This window comes from Contarinia nasturtii, unplaced genomic scaffold, assembly GCF_009176525.2.
Source record: "Contarinia nasturtii isolate CC-2019 unplaced genomic scaffold, AAFC_CNas_1.1 Cnas_scaffold_350, whole genome shotgun sequence".
Lineage (NCBI taxonomy): Eukaryota > Metazoa > Arthropoda > Insecta > Diptera > Cecidomyiidae > Contarinia > Contarinia nasturtii.
The window spans coordinates 354,594-374,253 of NW_022197705.1; the positions used below are offsets into that span (position 1 = coordinate 354,594).

The 19,660-nt window shown below is 34.2% G+C and overlaps 1 protein-coding gene across 1 annotated transcript; it reads right to left on the reverse strand.

Moving 5' to 3' along the window:
* Nucleotides 1–2,662: 2,662 nt before the first annotated feature.
* On the reverse strand, nt 2,663–3,587 carry LOC116338282. The gene is made up of 3 exons (XM_031763423.1): nt 3,400–3,587; nt 3,067–3,312; nt 2,663–2,995 (listed from the first exon to the last, which is right to left on the reverse strand). Exons 1-3 carry the CDS (start codon nt 3,479–3,481, stop codon nt 2,748–2,750), a joined length of 576 nt encoding a protein of 191 aa, XP_031619283.1. The 5' UTR covers nt 3,482–3,587; the 3' UTR covers nt 2,663–2,747.
* Nucleotides 3,588–19,660: the final 16,073 nt, after the last annotated feature.

The window sequence follows — 19,660 nt, forward strand, 5'->3', positions numbered from 1 at the left end:
CGCTACATAAATAACGCTTGATCAACTGTAAAAAAAAAACAAATACAATTAATGTTGAATTGTGAAAAGTGATCAGGTGGCCTCTTGTGAACTGAATGAAACCCCTTTTGACCCGATTTCCTGGCTAGAACATACCGCTTTATATTTTATTAGTTTTCTTTGATACGATTTTTTTTTAGTTTGTTCTTTCTATTTAAGAAATTGAGTTTGATTGTGCCAAAATGTGTGTACGTTGCACATGTATGATAATTACTGACGTCAATGCATTGGAAATGCGCGATTTGTTTTGTAAACGCGTTCGTCGGTTGTTCTTTTTCTTTGGTGTGTTGAAGTGCGGAAAATAATAATAATATAAAGAGCTATTGATTGAATTCTAAAATTACAATTGCAAAAATGTGTAAAATTGCTTATTGTTATTTTACAACTATATGTAGACCCTTATCGGGATTTGGTGTGAGCGTACACTTTCAAAATATTATACGAATGTGAATATGAAAAATCAACGGGTTTCTTGTATGATTCGATTCCAATGATAACATTCTAAATAGTCTCAATTCGGAAAAGATCAACGATACCAAAAATAGGCACGCAGATGAACGATGAGCAGCACCATACAATTGTAAAAATAATAATAATATGGGTTTCATATGAGCATGAGCGGTTGTTGTTATTGGCAAAGTGCAAATTTTTGCACATTGAGTTATGAAACCATCCATAAAGAGTGATTTTATCAAAATTGACTAACAATGTTTTTCGTTACGAAAATATCGCCTCAGGAGCGAATTTCAGCGAACGCTTTAAAACTTCTATTTTACAGTGTATGATTACGTGTAACATACAAACATATGGTAGATTTTTGGTGTATGCTCAATTGTTCACACATGTTCAAACAATTGATTTCACAGATTCAAGTGCAGACATTTTTTTACATAAATAAGCGAAAAATGCAGCAACAACAACAACAAAATGAAATCCAGCTGTATACAATAAAAAAAAGATGACCAAAACGATATACAGAAGAGGTTGTGCTATCTTGATTATTATTATGAAATAAAATCAATGAACTAATAACAATCAATGTTTGATTTTCAATAATTTTGAATATGCGTCTGCAACTACTTCCACATTTAATAAAAAAATATGAATGAATCCAAAAGGAAATCCAAACGGAAGTCCCAGCCAGTGTATAAATAGGTCATTATATCATTGCAGCAAAGACATTGTATTTAAATTCAATACGCAACTGTCTGGTACGTGCCAACAACGCCTTCCTTTGAGAGTTAAAAAAAATAAACAGGAGAAACAGAGCTGAGGACAAAATATTCGTGTATTTATTTAAAAAAAAAAGATATCTTTATCGTATACTAATATAATAAAATGCGCGATAAACTAAGCACGCAAATAGTTTTGTAATATTTGAATATATTCAACAAAATGATAAGCTACATTTGAATCGATCAATCGATTAGCATTGTGCAGTTTTTTCTTCTGCGCAAATGATTTTATCAAATTCCTCTTGTTTACTTATTATATGGTAAGAAATTGCGTCGCAGTCAAAGAATCGCTTTGAAAATAGTGAGATATAAATGTAAGCGACACATTTTGTTTGTTTTTTTTCCTGTTAGTATCGAAGCAAAAACTACACTTTTATACTCGTCGTAAGTTAGGACGATGAAAAACACTCGATTCATGCATGCGCATGAACATTAGCGATGAGCACGTTACATTAAAATTTTATATATTGTTTAATATGCAAATTCAGGTACTTAACAACATGTGGAAGGAAGTATACAATTTTTCATGGAATCAATCCATCGTAAATGGGGATTTTTTTATTTTATTTTTTTTATGTTTTGACTCCGGAATAATATTCAAATAACGTAATTGAAAAGACGGTGGAAATAGAAGATCGGGAATAATAATAAAAAACAAACAAAAGGAATGCGAGTGTTGAAAAACAATGTTCAAGTGAGTTCGACGATGTCAACTACAATTTAACCCAAAGATATTGATTAAAAGCGATTTTGAAGCCACGACTACCTCACAACAACACGATCTAAATTACAAAATATGTATTGTAATTTACCAAACTTTTTACGATCGTCATTTTTCGTTGTTGCTCTTTTTTTTATTGATTTTGTCGTTTCCCCCTTTTTCTCTCGGCACACACTTAATCAAATGTGTACGTTATTTCACTTAAAAGACGACAATTTGTTAAGCCTTTTTGTATACTGTCAGCTACTGTTTAAGGTGATATCCCATTTTATGATCCATCACTTTGTTTTTTTAGCCTTTTGTAGGGAAATTTCCATTTTTTCGACGTATTTTCTCTATTTTTACCAATCAACAATGATCAAAACCACATTTTGTATGTATGGAACGGAAGAAAATCGAAAAATATTGATTTCAAGACATTAGTTTATTGAAGTCGGTTTTGTTGAATTCGAACTGAAATAATGCACATAATCGAGGAATCAACGAGATTTTTTCTTTCATGATTTTACTCCAATCATTCTGTTGGTGAATTTCGTTATCTTATTAATTTTAGGTATGTGCTGATTCGTATTGTGTGTGAAATAGAAAGAGACAGAATAAATGACTTGAATTTTCTTAGAAATCTCAATAAATAATAAACTTTTTTGAAGAATTTCATTTTGGTAGTACATTTATTACTTTTGGCATTTTGGTGATGTTGACGAAAATTTTGAAAAGTTAATCAAAAAGTTACAAATGTCATGTCTTAGGTACTAGGAAATATCAACAACATCATCAGATTCAGAACTATCAGTCCATTCAGAGGGATGGTATGGTATATACTTTTGATGTTCTTCTGAAAACTTAGCTTGGTAACGAATGATGTTAATGTCACACTGTCTTAATTCGCCACTATCATAGTAGGCACACGTAACTGCTCTATCAGTAGGATCAACTTTCATTCCTACCAATTTAACAGGTTTCCAATTATGTCGACCATCTTCGACATAGACACGTTGACCTAAAAATACGTAATATTACAATATTTGATTGAATTGTTATTTCACTCGCAATTTCCAATTTTCAGCTAACCATAAAATCTGTCGATAAATAATCTTTCAAGATCATCTCTGATTCCCAAATATTCCTCCAGTCTTAAAAAGTTTGCGAAAAGAAAATTATCTAATCCAATTCTATGAGTTGTCTCTAAATGCGGATTCCACATTAATATTATTCTCTCATCACCAATATTGTAAAAATCTAATGGAAAAAAACCCAAAATGTGCATAATATTTCCCATCATGTCCTCTCCTTGATATCTATAGGGAAAACTGCTACCTAAACAAATGAATGATTTAAGAAACAGTAATTTGTGCAAAATATGTAATTCGGTAAGTGTTTTATCATAGCTTATTCCTTCCATACCTGCAAAGACCTCTTCAAATTCGTCGCAAAATTGAATTACATCCATAGAAAATTTTACGAGTGGATCAACCGGCGTCGCCATAATTCTTTTATTACTTATTTGAATGAAAAAGACTCTTAAGATAATCTAACGATTTAACTTTTCACTACGAATTCTTTGGGAAATATAATTTTTACGAATTCACTGCTCAATTTCACTTTATAGAATGATTGATTAAATGAAAATTCAGTATATTTATACAAATATTTTACTGATCCAATGGATACTCTGATTATTACATAGAATTAAATGATTACTGCAATCGAAATTGTCAAGGGAAAAAATCAAAATAATAACTCAATTCTCGGAGAATTGATGAAAAAGATGGTTTGGTCTGTTAATTTTGAATCAAACTACAATAAAAAAGACATATTGGTATCATTTGTGGTATCATGTAAAGAAAATGCAAGTACAAGAGGGAATCGAAAAAGAGCAACAAAAAACATGAAATAAATAAACGATCGAAGTAACGTTGGAAGTAATTGTGTTTTTATTTATTTAAAATTGTGCTTTTATTTGCCATGTCTACTAAGATATCGAAGTAAAAATACCACAAACGACTAAAGCGAGAATTTGTAAGATTGACGAAAGCTCTTTTACTGTGTTAAAATATATATTACATGGAACAAGATATAACTGTTTCTAAAAAGGTTTTTTTTTTCATTTTCACCGCATAAAATGTACTCCCTTGGGAAAGAGATCCTTCTGGGCATTTATTTTCCAATTACAATTTTCACGTTATTCGTGTATACATAAACACAAGACTGTTTAATTGGAATCAATTTACATTTCAAAGTATCTATGAAAATTAAAATTTTAAATAGTTTCCAGAGTACCGACAATGAAAAAAATGTGATTTTAATTTCAAGTTTATTGAACTTTTTTCATTATAACTAAAGAAGCATAAGAAGTTTTTTTGTTTTAATTTGTTTCATTAAATGGAAGTATATTTTTGGGCATAAAAAATGCTGAATTGATTTGCTCTTTTAAATAAACCGAAGCATATTGTTTCGGATCATCGATTTTGTCCGTCAACATTTCAAAAAGGCCAAATGAAAAGCGCATTTTCTGAAAAACTAAAACATTCTGATTTGGATTTGGTGTTCAATTTATGTTTCATATAGCAAATTATGCCGTCAAAACTAATTTTTACAACAAATAATCAATTAGATTTGACTATTGTTTCGAAAAAGGTTAATCACATAGCGTTCGTTTAATTCATCATAACATCTCATATTTTGTTGTTGTTGTTCTCTTGATGCATAAAACTTATATTGAATCGGAGCATTGAACAGAAGCATCAGATTTAAAGTGCATGCACAAGGTGATTTGAGGCCCGAAGGAAGCGTGTGTGTAGCGTAGTCGTCATCAATTCCTTTTCATTTGAAATTTATTAATTCCATGTCATTATTTACTTAGACTTGAAATGAAAACGGAAATATTCTGCCAGTTTTTGTTGTTGTTTAATTCATATTGATGAATATTGTACACACAATGTAAGGCGCAGCATCAGCAGCGCAACTGTTTAATGTGGCACATAAAATTGCATGAGTAAGCAAAGGAACGATGATGAAGAATAAGACAAACAGCAAAATGTCTTATTCCAATTCAAGTGTAACCGAAAGTAATTATCAGGTTCAGTGAGCACTTTGCACAATAAGATTTATACAAAAACTGACACTGGCACTATGATTATTGGGTTTTAGTTCGTTTTTTTTTCTCTCTGTTGAGTAGAAAATCAAATAAGAAAAAAAAAAAAATAATAAAGAATAACAACTGAAAAGAAGAGATATGGCTATGCAATGGATCGCAATAAATATGAAGACGCGAGCGACTTCATGGCCAATAATTAAGAGATATCAAACGGCAACTTATGCCGCATTGCAATGCAAACAATACGAATAAAATGAAATCACCGAATGATGAGAAAGAGAAAGAAAAATGTATAATAAATATGCTTTATAATAATTGTTGTTCTCGTTACGGTTTAGTGAATAGACTCCAAGATCTGCGAATGAATGGTGTGCGCTTATACCACACCCTTTTTTTCCTATTCAACGGATTCAGAAAAAATACACTTTTTTTGAGTTGTACTTCATTTTTCATCATTTTTTTTTTTTTTCGTTTCTTCGCCTGACTTCTTTTCCTTCACTTTATTAGCTTTTGTAGGTATCGATATATTTGATTCATATTGTTTCTTTATTCCTTTCGCATGATCGCCAATGCGATGTTGTTGTCGGTGGACAGTGTTTAAGTAAAACGGTATCCGCCGTTCTTGCACTTTAGCCATCAAAACAACAAAATTAAAAGGTGAGGGAAGAGATCCCATTCAAAAGTAAAATTAATAATTTTTAATTAATCATTAAGTCGAAGACGTTTATGATCATTGAACGATCACAATAAATTGCCCGTAACCTTGTATGTATGAATTTTTACAATCGAAAAACTACTTGAACGTTTCATTCTTCTTTTTTGAGAGGTGACAAAGAATGGGCTTGTTTTCTATAGATAACATTTTTTTCTGTCTTGAAAACGAATGTGAACAGCGGATTCGGTCAAGTCAAGCAAATCGTTTTTTTTTTTGTAAAGAAGACAGCATTGAACACGCATTTCCAGTGTTTATTTTGTTTATTGATGTGAAGAATATGCCTTGGTTGGTAAGGTAAGCAAATGAATTTCTTTTTAATTTTCTGCAATGTTAAACACTCTATGCGCTCGAATAATAATCAGTAATCACCTTTTATGACAGACGATGAAGTGCTTTGGCAATTATAAACATTGAAATGCTTGTCACTTTTGTTGACTTTGGACGAATGAATGACGATCGGTTTTTGTATGTTCAGTCACATGAAATTGAGTCATATCAAAAAAAGAACGATCAACTTTCCGGTTGGTTTTGAAGGAAATCAAACGAATCGTTTTGAGTTAATTAAGATCGGCTTATGTAAGATAGCAAATGAAACCTGAATTACGTCAGCTACTTCATAGACTTTTATGCACTGTTCTCAAGCTGCAAGAGCTACTGATTTCATTGAATTCCCGCAATGGCCGGTGGCATCAACACGTTTTCTCTTGAAACTCAAGCACGACAATTTCGTTTCAGCTAATGATTCGATCATAAATTTCTAGAACGAAAAAAAATCCACTATAACTATTATGGTCACTATTCAGTGGAAAAAATGCAATTGCCGAAGTAAAAGTTTCATTTTTCCCATCGATTCGATTAAAATTCAGCATCTAATTTTGCAAACATTTCGACGAAACGGTTTCAGGTGAACCGCATTCTTTCGGGAAACTCGAGTTCGATGTCAAAAATAGCATATCGGCTATTTACTCAGTTATTGACTTAAATGATGTTATTTAGTGAAGCAAAGATGAAGCATACTGAAATTAATTGCAATTTTAGCTGATGCACACATTCGTCTGATTGTTGGGGAAAGTATGAAATCCATACACAGAGATCAGCGATTGCAGTATGCATTGTATCCCAAGGCGACTGAGTGCCAATTGTTTACCATTGACTTTTTCTTTTCATCAGCTTTAGCTTTGGAGTGTCCTCCGGTCAAATATGTTGATTGTTTTGTTTCTGACATCAGCGTCATGGTATGCGTCGTTCTCATTTCGTGCCTCGACCAATTTCTTCACCAAATAGTTATTGGATAATTGGTGGTTAAATTTGTTGTGATATTGTTTTTTTTTTCGTTCGAGTGGTTCTTTTTCTCCTCTTTCGTTCGTTGGACCATCATTTTTGGGCAAGTAAAGTGTGTGAACTGTAGCAAAGCTCAAATTGAATTTTGTGCAATTGCCGTGAGAAACATTGGAATTTCAACCAAATCTCGTTTCAACTTCTTCGAATGTGCAATGTGTGTGCACACTTTATGCCACATTTAAAGTAAGCGCACATGTTAAACCACAACGATTGCGGTGTTCATCGCGCGTTCAAAACTCGCACCCGAACCAAACTGGACGTGGTATTCTGTGTTGTAAATGCATCGATTACATTAAGTAATTATATTTTATTATTGAATAAATGGTATATATTTAAATGTTATGTTGCGGAGCGCACACGGAAAAATTCATTGCGAGATAGTAGTTTGTTATAAGTGGAGCGAATGCGCTTGTTGATTATATTTTGAAGCGCGCGGCCCAAGAGTGAGAGAGATCCAACAATTTGGTGAGCGACAAGCAAAAGCATATCAAACATTTGAATCACATAGTTAAAACAGATGTATACATATTCATTTAGTCGAATGCGAATGATTTAACTTGTTGTTCAAACATTTCAGGTCCAATGTAAACAAACCACATTTATCATGTTATTTGACGATCTCTTTTCTCAATCAATCGTTGCAATCGTTTTCTGTTCGCGCCTATTTGTTTCAATTCAAACTTTTTTTTCCTCGTTTCTCTTCAACCTTAAAACGGCGTTTTTTTTCTCCTGCTAAAATTTCGCAGCTGTAAATTCTTGCGATTACAAAATTAACTGGCGGATATTTGAATACGAAAAATGTTGAATCCATATTCTCATTGCCGCTCATTTCGGTCACCATAAATAATCCAAATTGAAACTAATTTATAGTTATTAACCAAACCATTCCGGCAATCTTTAGCTGTTTTTTTTTTCACCATTTTTCCGTTCGTAAATGTGCAATTGTATTTTATTGCATTGAACTGAGTTAATTTATGGATTTCAACTGGAGCTAATCAGATAATCATAATCACGGCGCTCGTAATTTGAATGGTGCTTTTTTATAATCGCAGTAAAAACTACAATCGTTCAAAAAAAAATTAGCACACTCAAGTTGCGATTCTATTCAAATTGCGGAAAAGATCTTTTCGCTTGATTTACTCCGAGCCGAATCACAGACACATGAATTATAAAGCATGTGGCCGCTTGTGGATTGTTATTTGATATAGGAAAATATTCATAAAATATCTACATGACAATCCCAAAAAAATGCATATTGTTCCGAATTCTTCCATTCTGTCCGAATCGCATACAAATCTCAAAATGATAATGTTACCAAGAAAATTGCTACATTTGTTTACATTGTTCGACAGAAATCGATTTAATAATAATCATTACCATCTGTATTTCAAGGTCTGGCCCAAAGTACGGTGTGTACCACAGCCGCCGCGGTTACAAAGTGCTTCGATGTTTTCAGCGATCAACAAAGATAGAGAGACAACCGTTCCAATTTCATTGTTGATTGAAAAAAAAAAAGCAACAAAAACAAAAAGCAACAACAGTGTTTCGGCAAAAACGCTGAAATCAATAACGATATCTTGATCGATTCTCACATCGAACCGACACATACAATACACAAAATGACACCAGCCACTCGCAAAATCGATTCCATTTACAAATTAAAAACAAAGTAATGGAAAAACGGCAACAACAACAACAAAAAGGTATCGACAGTGTGCTAGCAAATTGTTTAACCTTACCATTCAATTTTGAATTGATTATTATTGTTTAATGGGATCGCTTTTCGAATGGATTACATAATTTATAATAAGGTTTATATGTACATTTGAAACAAATTCGCGAATGCAGAATTTACCATCTGCATAAAAAAAGAAGCGAAAAGAGCATTTTCGCCAACACATTTGCAAATCCCAACAAATCTCGTTGGCATTTAATTTACATATATATATGTACATTTTCGCGAATTGATTCCGAAAAACTAAAATAGAAAAAAAATTGATTTTCTACCCTCTGTTTATTTTGCCTTCAAATTGCCTGTCCAAATATAGTATGTAGCGGTCGTTTGCTGATGATAGAGCGAATTAATTTCAAATACATTCCAAAAGTTAATTTAACTGCTTTTTTTTCCTTCAATTTCCTACTTTCTTTTCAATCAGACTCCGTATTACGGATAACAAATTACCAATAAATGCGGCACCGTGATGAGCATTCAGCACCAAAATAAAAACAAAAAACTAGCCTAGAATAACTCTGTGGATGTTGCACACGAAAAAAACTGGTTCAATAGAGAATGAATGCAGCGAATCCAATAAACCTAAATCAAAAACGTCCGTTGCGTAATCGAATTTGCCGTGTGTGATTTCATTGAATATACCACAAGGTAATGTGTCTCAACAAAACGAAAACGAAGCTATAGCTCAACTAACGTACGATTTTTGTGCGAAATTTGTAAGTGTTCTCTCTCTCTGTCTCTGTTTTGCCATTTTATCAATTGGCATCAGGCTACTGCTCGCATTATGTGTGGAGGAGAAGAAAAATCTCTTTCTTTCGTCTCGTCTTGGTTTCGCATCCAAGAAATAATGCTTGCAATTTATCAATATAATATGTAGAAATGGTTATTAAAAGCGGCGGTGTTGCTTCGATGTTTTTGTTTTACCGTTCATATAATAAAGAAAACGAATTAAAACCTATCAAAAAGCAACATGAATGTGCCATATTTTATTATGTTGTTATGGCGGTGCTATTGAGCTGCTGTTGCTGAAAAACGACATGCGATACCCATTCTCTCTCTCTCCGTCTTAAGACAAACACACACACAAAGACGGCGATACTACATTAACTCTTTCAGCGGTGTGACATGATAGCCGATACGTTAATGCGCGCACGTCTTTCAATTAAGGATCAACTCACCAAGCACTTTAGCGATTTAATTTCGGTGTTGTGCGCTTGCCAAACCATAATGTATTACGGTTATATCAAATGCTTAGCAAGCTAATAGTATTTTAAATGAATGCTATTTATAAATGCCGGCCAACCGGTCAAAAATTGAATCAACAACCACAACAGCCACAGCACCATAACAGCCAAGGCGCGAACGATATGGCTTTGGCAAAAGAATGAGTTGTAGACACCGCATTTATAAAATGAATCGTCTAAATTCGAATGAATGGAATCGAAATGAAAGTGAAATTGAAACTCCCGCACCTGGCAATTGCCTTCTCGCACATTTAAATTTCCCCAATAAGCGCCCATACATACACACTCACTCTTTCGTGGCTTCTCGAAAAATTGCAACTCATTCGTGGTGCGAGCACACACAATCGACCGAACCAGCAACAAAGAAATATTGCTCAAGTAATGCAAATTTTATTGAATTGTTTACTGCTCCAGCATAATCGCTTCGATTCAAAATATTCGTTTGATTTGGCAAAAGTGTATTATGTATTCTTTTTTGATGTGTGTGTGTGTGTGCGTGTGTGTGTGTATGTGCTGACTGGACGCTTTTTCCAACATTTTCTTGTGGCTATTATTGCATGTCGCGCGGCTGAATGCAGCTGTTTGTTTGTTTTCGGCTCATTTCAAAGGCGATTATCATACGTGAGAGAGACGGAGAGCCCAAAATATTTATTCCATTCCAATGTATACATATACCTTTGCACTGTAATTTAAATGGAAACTCTTTATTTTCACATATATTCAGCGATTTCTTTCTCTCGATCCCAGTTTAAAATGTAATACATCATGCATTTTGATCGGGTGTACTCTATGGACCTGTCCTGTGCTGTATGACTGTCTATTAAATGCTCACATAAAATAATATCGGCGTTTTTTTTTCGGTATAAAATCCATATACTATCAATTTCTCACTACAGGTCGTTACGTGCCTTTTTTTAATCACATTCTCATTGAGCTCACGGAGCTCATTTGAACAGTTGGAATCGAGTGGTCGAGTTTGAATCGCGGCCACCACATAACCAATGCGGAACATTTGCGATCACACACACAAATTAATACATATACAAAATAAATGCACTGAATCTATGTGCTCTTTTTGCACTCTTTCTCTATATCTCATCTCATGAAGGGAACAACTAAAGTTAATTCTACCATTTGAAAACAGAATAAAGTACACAACTCTATATTGTATCTGCAATGTGCACTTTGCTATCGGTTGTTGTTGCGCTTATTTCAAATCGAAAGAAATGTTTATTATACGTAACACCAATACCGATATTAATGACTTTACGTGACTCCCCGTGATTTTATTACTTCTTTTCAGGTTGTAAAATGTTTGAAAATCTACTAAACGAAAGAAGAAACGACAAGAAAATTGTTGCCGTTGTCGCTTTCTGCATCGTTTGAGCTATCAATAAGCTCTCTATGCATATATATTCAGTTGCATCCACGGTCGATGCATGCATGAATTTTGCGAAAAATTTCTCCAATATTTTAATTTATGCATGAATTTGGTTGACAACGAACGTCGCGGTGACACAACATATTATATTATCGGGCCGGTGATTTTTGTTCCGTAATGTAGTTAATAGATTTTGAGATATGGTCTCGCCGTTTAATTTTGTGTAATCAATTAAATACATGAACCGTTTGTGCTCGGTGCAATCACGGCATTTTTGCTCACAGCACCATTTCCCAATGCTGGTTGTGAAAAACAATTTCGCTTTTCTCACTCTTCTCACATTTTATTGTGCGCCATGCTATACTTTCAATTATAAATGTATTCCACTTGTTACAATGTCATTTCCTTGTGCTTGATATGTCTTGCGGCGGAATAAAGTGGATACAGAAAACAAAACGTAGCAACAACATTATATCAGCGGGATAATCTTGGATTTTTTGTTAATTGAACAAAATTACGCATGCAATGGCAGGCAGTGGTAATAAACAATATCTACAAAAATGAAAAATATTTATTTAATTAATCGATCCAATTATGGGCATTCGATTTAATCGTTGCCATTCAGAATCTGTTGATCGATTGTCGATCGATTGGTTTTGAATTCACTCTGTTACAAGCTATATGAATGAGATTACATTGAATAGAAATGCATATGCAGCCAATGTTATCATAAAATTTAAACAATTTTATAAATGTATCGCAATCTACGCTGCGAGTCTGGTTAATTCTTTGGCATGCATTCTCTACTTTGGCGTGTAGAGAAGAAAAAAAACACTCCAATATACTTTTAACCATTTATGCTTATCAGAAAAATCCATCGTTCATTCAATCCAATGCATTTTTTTTGCTCGGTGCAGAGTGTATAAGAATTCCTATTTATAGCTCGTCTCGAATGCACCGGCTTCGAACCTCAATTCCAATGATAGCATTCAAGTCTTTCGTTCTGTTCTGTTCATTTCGTGTTTTTCTTCTGTTGTTGTTGTTTTTTTTACTGTTGTATCCTTTGTCGGATTCCGATCGATTCTAAATGAATTTGTTAAATTTTTTGCTTATTTGTAATTTGTTTCTCTTTTTTCTCATAGTTCTGATCGTATCAAAATTTGGAGCGACCAAAACGGAGGAAGAGAGAGAGGGAGAACGAAAGCGAAAAAGTAATTAAATAAAGTCGAATCGAAAACAAACGAGATTTCAATTGAAACTTTAAAATGTGCAATACAAAATGAATGCCATGTGCACCGTTTTATCGGTATTATTTACAATTCGGTATTATGTGAGAATGTTGAAGGGAAAACCGTGCATTCGATTCGTTGCAATTAGCTCGGCAAATGAATCGGCACAACAAGTCTATAGGTCCAAATGAATTGATAAAAAGCGCAAAAATATATATAAATTATTCGATCGTTTTTTTCTTCTTTCTTCTCTTGCGTTTTTCAATTAAACCATTTAGTCATATTTTGTAGTATTTACCCCCACATTGCATTGCAATAACTTTCTTGTGCCCATTGATCTGCCAAACAGAAGAAACTAAATTACAAAATTGATGATTCTGTAAGTAAAATTGATTTTTCATAATTGTTGCTGCTTCTGTTAATTCAAAAACACACTTAAAGCGATGGTATGGCTTTTCTCTGTGTCAGATGATGCGAATGCACCGACACATAAATGAGCAGCCGGCAAATGCATAAATTTGTAATCATCTTCAGTTGCATCGGTCGCATCCATTCCCGTTTCATTTTATCGTCTGTTATGCGCTCAATTCTCTTTATATTGTTACATTGATGGTGTGGCTGTCATGCGATCCAATTTAAAATGTGTATATGCGACAGAGTGCAGTTACAATTTTCATTACTGTCACCTTTTACAATTTGGTTCGTTTGGCCGTATTCTCTGGAGGCACATGAAAGCCCACTTGTGCCGAGTCACCACACAGTCTTTTGCGCTTCTAGAAGCGACACAGCCAAAAGGTGCTGCACATGGGAAGTACCTTTTTCTGTGATTTAAATTAATAAACTGCAGCAATAAAAAGAAGTTGTAAGAACAAAATGACAATTTAACGAGCCGTGCGCATCTTGAGCGATTCTCGGTGTTTTTTTTTTTTGTTGCGTTCACGAGGCCGTATATTGTTGCAACAGGCAACACACGAGGAATATATCGGGAAGGGAAAAAATGGCATTCAATGAGCATTTAAAATGTTGAAAATGTTCACTCTCGTAAATGTGATCAACAGGTATTTTCATTCGTTATTTTTACGACTAATTTTTCGTAATTTAAATTGCTTGGAAGGCAATGTCACACACACAGATGAGCGTGAGCGCATGCTCTTAAGTCGCATTTGGCGAGGCTACTTTTTCAATTTTTATTGCTTATCGACGGTAACCTGGTCGAAATGTAATCGAATCATCGCCCCAAAACACACACACACACCGACCATCGACATGGCTCATTTCCAATGTTGATTTTATTTTTATCACCTTTTCCATCCACAATCGTATAATAAATACATAAATGTGTGTGTTATTTTCGCATTCGCTTCGAATTACATTAGTTGATTTTGTCATTTGATGAGGTGAGCGTAAGTGTGCGCGCATTGTATTCAACGAGCGCACAAGCGCACACGAAAGAGATGTGTTGCAAACAGAGCGATAAAATGTATTTGAAAAAAAAATAATGTATATATATGAAGTGATTTTTATGTGATCATTAATTCCAATTTGATTCGAAAAACCATAATTTATACATACATATACTCATGTAAAAATATGTTAGTGTGTGTATGTGTTTTCAACGAACGGCATAACCACTTGACGAACATCTTAAAAAATAGTAACATTTGTTTGTTGCTCCTTGCAATGTAATGGAAGTTCAACTATCTATGCGAGTGAACGAGGCACTTTTTTTTTTTCTCTCTCGCAAAACCGCTTCAATTGTATCCAATTTAAATACCGTTTAACGGTTGATAGATCAAGTCGATGATTATATGCGCACCGCACTGACTTTAAAATGAGTAATGACTCATAGTGTTTGCGACGGCTGCACTGGAAAAGGTCAATCCAACAAATTATTTAGCCGATGGGAAGAATCATCTCATTCGCATCTTTAACTCTCTTTCGCAAAACACCACACACTTCAGCCGCGCGCAAAAATATTTAATTAGCAAGAAAGAAAAAAAAACAATGTCAGTTTTGTTTTTATTATATTTCTCTCTTTAATTTTTAATGAGCACCGCTATGGTGCCAACGAATCACTTAAAAATTATTGGCCAGCGAAGAAAAAAGGCCATTTCGTGCCATCAAACTTTCAGATCTGACCGAACTGTATCTGGCAACAGTGTGTTTTTTCGCTGCGAGCTGCACATACACGTGCGCATAATTATCAGATCAAAATTAATAAATCAGACTACAGGAAGGCGAGATTGAATAGTGCAACTGAACGATGAACTCAACATGACTTATTTCACAAGTGAGATCACTCATCGTGTAATTCGATCGATTTAATTTCATTTTTCGGGCGATCACATCACAAGAAAATTACAGTTACGTCAAAATAATATGTAGTTCGCCATCACAATGAGCGCCGAACACAGACCGGTCATTCATTAGATCATATCAGACGGTAAAGTGCGCTGAATGTAATTTATTTTCAATCAGTTATGAGCATTGAGAACACAGTGTGTGAACACCAATATTTCAAGTGAAAAACAGAAGATCACATTTATTTTCGATATTGGATCAACATTTTTTGGTTCACCTTTCGTGCGTGTGATGTGTGAGACTAACAGTAAACATTCCAATTCAGTAAATAGATTTATTAAATTCGGGAAGTTGAATCAAGTTAAAGGAAGTCATTCTGATCGGATTGACTATAAAAATCCAAATGGATTTCATTCAAAAGTTCAATTTGAATCGTCGTCAAGCCCAAACACTTTGTATAAAAACTGTAATATACTGTTCGTTAAATCGATCGTGTGCGAAGAGAAGAAATGGGTGTAAATTGAAAATCCCATATCTTCTCACCGTTGAATCCGTCAATATATTGCCTTTTTTTAGTGCTAGACACGACAATACCGATAAAATGTATAATGAAATAGTTTACCCTCCAGGTTGAATTTACGTGGGTGTAAGTACGATGCGCTTGGTGCGTTTATATTGATATTCTGGTTTTTAATTTGAATTCTTTTTATATGTATATTTATTTTTATATTCACTTTGGTCTAAAAAAATGGTTGCTGTGTAAATCTCTCGACGAGAAATGTGAACCTGTTTGGTTCATTTCGAAGCATATAGTATAATACAAAGATCATCACCGTGGCTGGGACACTGACAACGCAAATAAAACATTTTTTATGCAGAAATATGACGATGACCATAAATAAACGAACACGACGACCACATGCAAACTAATCAGTATAACCATTTCTATGGTGGTATGCGCGGTGCACATGATATACGAAAAACTTATTGAAATCGCCCAGAGAAATGTGTATTAGTTTCAATTCACAACATGATGCCGAATGCCGGGACGACTGAATGAGTAATTGAGAAGCATGTGATCGAGTTTATTTATCGGCAAAAATGCACTTTTCCAATCGAATCAAGTGCCACTAACGGCTTTTGATTGCCATCAAAAAGTGGAAGCGTGCACACTGCACACACTCACAGACCGATTTTGTCGATTAATTTTGCCAATGCAATCTCATTGCTCAGTGTAGATATTAAATTCCAACGTGTATATGGTATTTTGTTTTTGTTGTAGTTCCGTTTTGCTGTGGCGAAGAAAGAGCAAAAAAACTTCAACCTGATTCCCTCTAATGAACCCGAATAATTAATTACACAGATTATTCCTGCATGTGAGATTCATCGAAATGATCCTTGTAATAGGCATTTATGGTCAACATAATCGTAGAAATAATTGTAATCGTAAATAAATTATAAACATTAAGCGAAAACAAATGATCACGTCTCTCGCGTATACTAATTTTTTTCTTCCATCGTTCAGTCTGTGTGCTGTGCACCTTATTCTTTTGCTGGCTCTGGCCATGCTATCAGACAGCAATTTAATCAAACAGTGTATTTGCTTGGTGTTTCATTCGTTTTGGTGTTGGTTTTTATTTTTTTTTTTCGTTTTGTGCGATTTTCGTGTTTAGTTGCGCAGGTAAAATGTTTACTTCGCAACATCGCTTGGTTATACACTCATCAAACCAGATTTTTATAGTTATTAAATTTCATTTTGTGATTGTTTATCAAAGTGAACGAGATCATTTAGCAAGTGCTCGATTGCATGCATGTGCGCACTCTCGTTTACTCTCGCCTGCCAGCTTACGATCTGGGTCGAGTTATTTTTTTATGTGTGTTCATTTTATAGGCTTTTGTCACTTTATTCGTTGTGTGCCGCGCACATTCTTTATAAAAATTAATTAGGCTCCGTATTTATTTCCGTATTTCATTTTGCAAAATTGTCCCATTTACCAATCGATTCGCAAACACCTTTAAACCGATCGACAGTTTGGCATTTTCAATTTACTGTCTGCGTCGTTAAGATGAGATAGCTAGCATGCCTTTTTTAGTTTCAATTCGTTTCGCTTCGTTTCCAATGTGCAAAAGTTCAACGCAATTTCTTGGCTTAATTGAATAATTTTTATGTGTTTGTGTGTTGATAATTTGCTGGCTGAATGAAAAACAATATCGTCATGTGAAATGACCAAATGATCTTTTGACATTACCTACTCGATCACGTATCGATACGGTTTGTCGTGATATAATCATTTTCTAATGCTCAATTTATTAAAGACTCTTTTTTTCAGTGAAAAAAAAAACACAATCACTATCATTATAATTTGTATCGTTCCCTTTCTTCGCACATTTCGATTTCATCTGGTTTCAATACATCGATATATTCGTCACGTTGTTACCGCATTCTCTAGCAAAATGCTAAGAGTGCAATGCGTTGAAACCAAAGAAGCAAGCTCTTTCGACCGATCGATATCGTCGTTGAAAAAAAATCTGCAGAAACAAAAACGAAACGATGAAATTATCTTCGCACAGGTTAAATAGCCAATATTCATTAATGGCAAACAGCATAAATAACACCAATTTTAGAAAATGGAAAGTTAAATTATAATTCATGAGTCACAAGCGCATTGTTTGGAAAGAATGTTCATCGTCTTGTTGGTCGCCCCAAAACACCGTAGTACTTTCGATTGAACAAGACTCAGAAAATCAGGTTCGTTGGAGAAAAAAACGGTTTAACCATATGGAACTGTGTCTATTTCATTAATTGTGTGGAAGTGTACCTTTTTCATTAGATTATCAAACAATTCGTTTTATGTTCCGTTGATTAGAGGATGATGCTCTTAAAATATTGTACTATTATCCAGACTCTTGATTAGATATTTATTGTAGCAGTTTGAAAATCATCCCCGGTACCATATGATAGGTTGAGGCAACGTATACTGGTTAGTGTACTGAACGCTTATGTCGTATTCATATTCGAACATTCGAAAATTTAGATCACAAAATAATTGAATTAACCAGATGATGTTTCCGATGTGTTTCATAAAACGTACCTGGCGAAGTACAAAAAAAAACTAGGTGCGCGTATGCTGTCTTCATTATAATTTACCATGAAAACCAATTTATCACCAACCTATCGCCCTTCAAAACAGTCTGACTAAACAAATTATTTTCTGTTTTCAAATTCATAAACAATTTTTTTTGCCGGTTGTTCGCAGAGTTGTTATTCAAACACCCTGCAGTCGATAGCATGGTGTGTATGCAATAAATTCGAGGATCATATGCTGTGTGATGCAATCGAACAATTACTTTTAATAATTAAATTTCTCCAGTCATTGGAAAAAAAAACAAACTTTTCAAAAAAAAAAATTATTATTTATGACGAGCACACCATCAAACCGAAGCCAGATTAAAATTCATTTGGTTTCTCATTTGTGTTGTAAATACTATAATAATCCATTAGGAAGGGTATATCGCGTCGTTCACATTTTATTTTGATTGCATGCAACCACAATGGCCCCGAGAGGGTTTTCCAATACCGGTGGCAAATAAATATATATACTCTACATCAAATTAATATGCATACTACCGCTCGCTGCCAAATCGAAATCACTTTCATCACGGAAGCAATCCACATTGTTTCGATTGGCCCCAAAATATTATAAACTGAAGCACACTTTTCATCGTGGCTGATGCACGATATCGTGTAAGCAAATGGCAAAACAGAAGTGTCTGCCGCTGTCCAAAATGAGTGGTGAATATAATTTCATCGGATCTTCGCTTTGAAATGATAAGCCATAAATTTTATTAGAGCAACGCGTAACAGACACCCAACTCATCGGGATTACTTTCTGTTTTTTTTTCAACATTTTTTTTTTCGTGAAATCATCGTGAACGCACAAGTGTCTTCATCCTTTGCCTTCCAACCATATGGCGTTCGTGTTCACAAGGCGATGTATAGCGTTTCTTTTGTAATATATAAAATTTAATCTAATCATATTAAATCGTAGTTGATTCAGTTCAACTCATAAAATTCGTAAACATTTTCATAAATGCCCAAGAGACTAAAACACGTTTTATCCTTTTCAACGAAACTGACCAGTGTCGATGGTGTATTGTCGGGTAACAGGTAACGATCTATAAATAAACCGAGCAAAGGTAAAACAATGCACCTTAAATGAAAGGCGCACCAACACTACCCAATTTAACTTAAAATAATGCCAATAAATAAAGAACCAAGAACTAAAAAAAAGTCCAAATCCAAAGAGCAAAAGAGACAAAGACAATAATCTCACGCCAAAGAGGGAAAGAGAGCTTCTCTCAATATATGTACATCGGAAATGCTTTTGCACTCTCTGGTAGATCGAATGAAGAGAGACAGAGAGAAATCGGAAAAAACTAAACAAATTAAATTAGGTTTTATCTTTCTTTTAAGTGTGCAATCACAGCAGTTAGCATTAAATATGTATATACCAGTTGGTTTTTCGGCGAATCGACAACAGAACAATTCCGAAAAAGAGAGAATGAAACGAACGAATGAAGAACACATATGAATTGTACAGCGTCAAGGTTGAATACAACAGGTT

Bases quoted from the DNA above. Each gene is read 5' to 3' on its own strand.
- LOC116338282 (XM_031763423.1), bottom strand. From the start codon at position 3,481: ATGGCGACGCCGGTTGATCCACTCGTAAAATTTTCTATGGATGTAATT. The intron at 3,313-3,399 runs GTATGGAAGGAA...TCATTTGTTTAG, and splicing joins ATTTGAAGAGGTCTTTGCAG to GTAGCAGTTTTCCCTATAGA. The intron at 2,996-3,066 runs GTTAGCTGAAAA...ACGTATTTTTAG, and splicing joins ATTTATCGACAGATTTTATG to GTCAACGTGTCTATGTCGAA.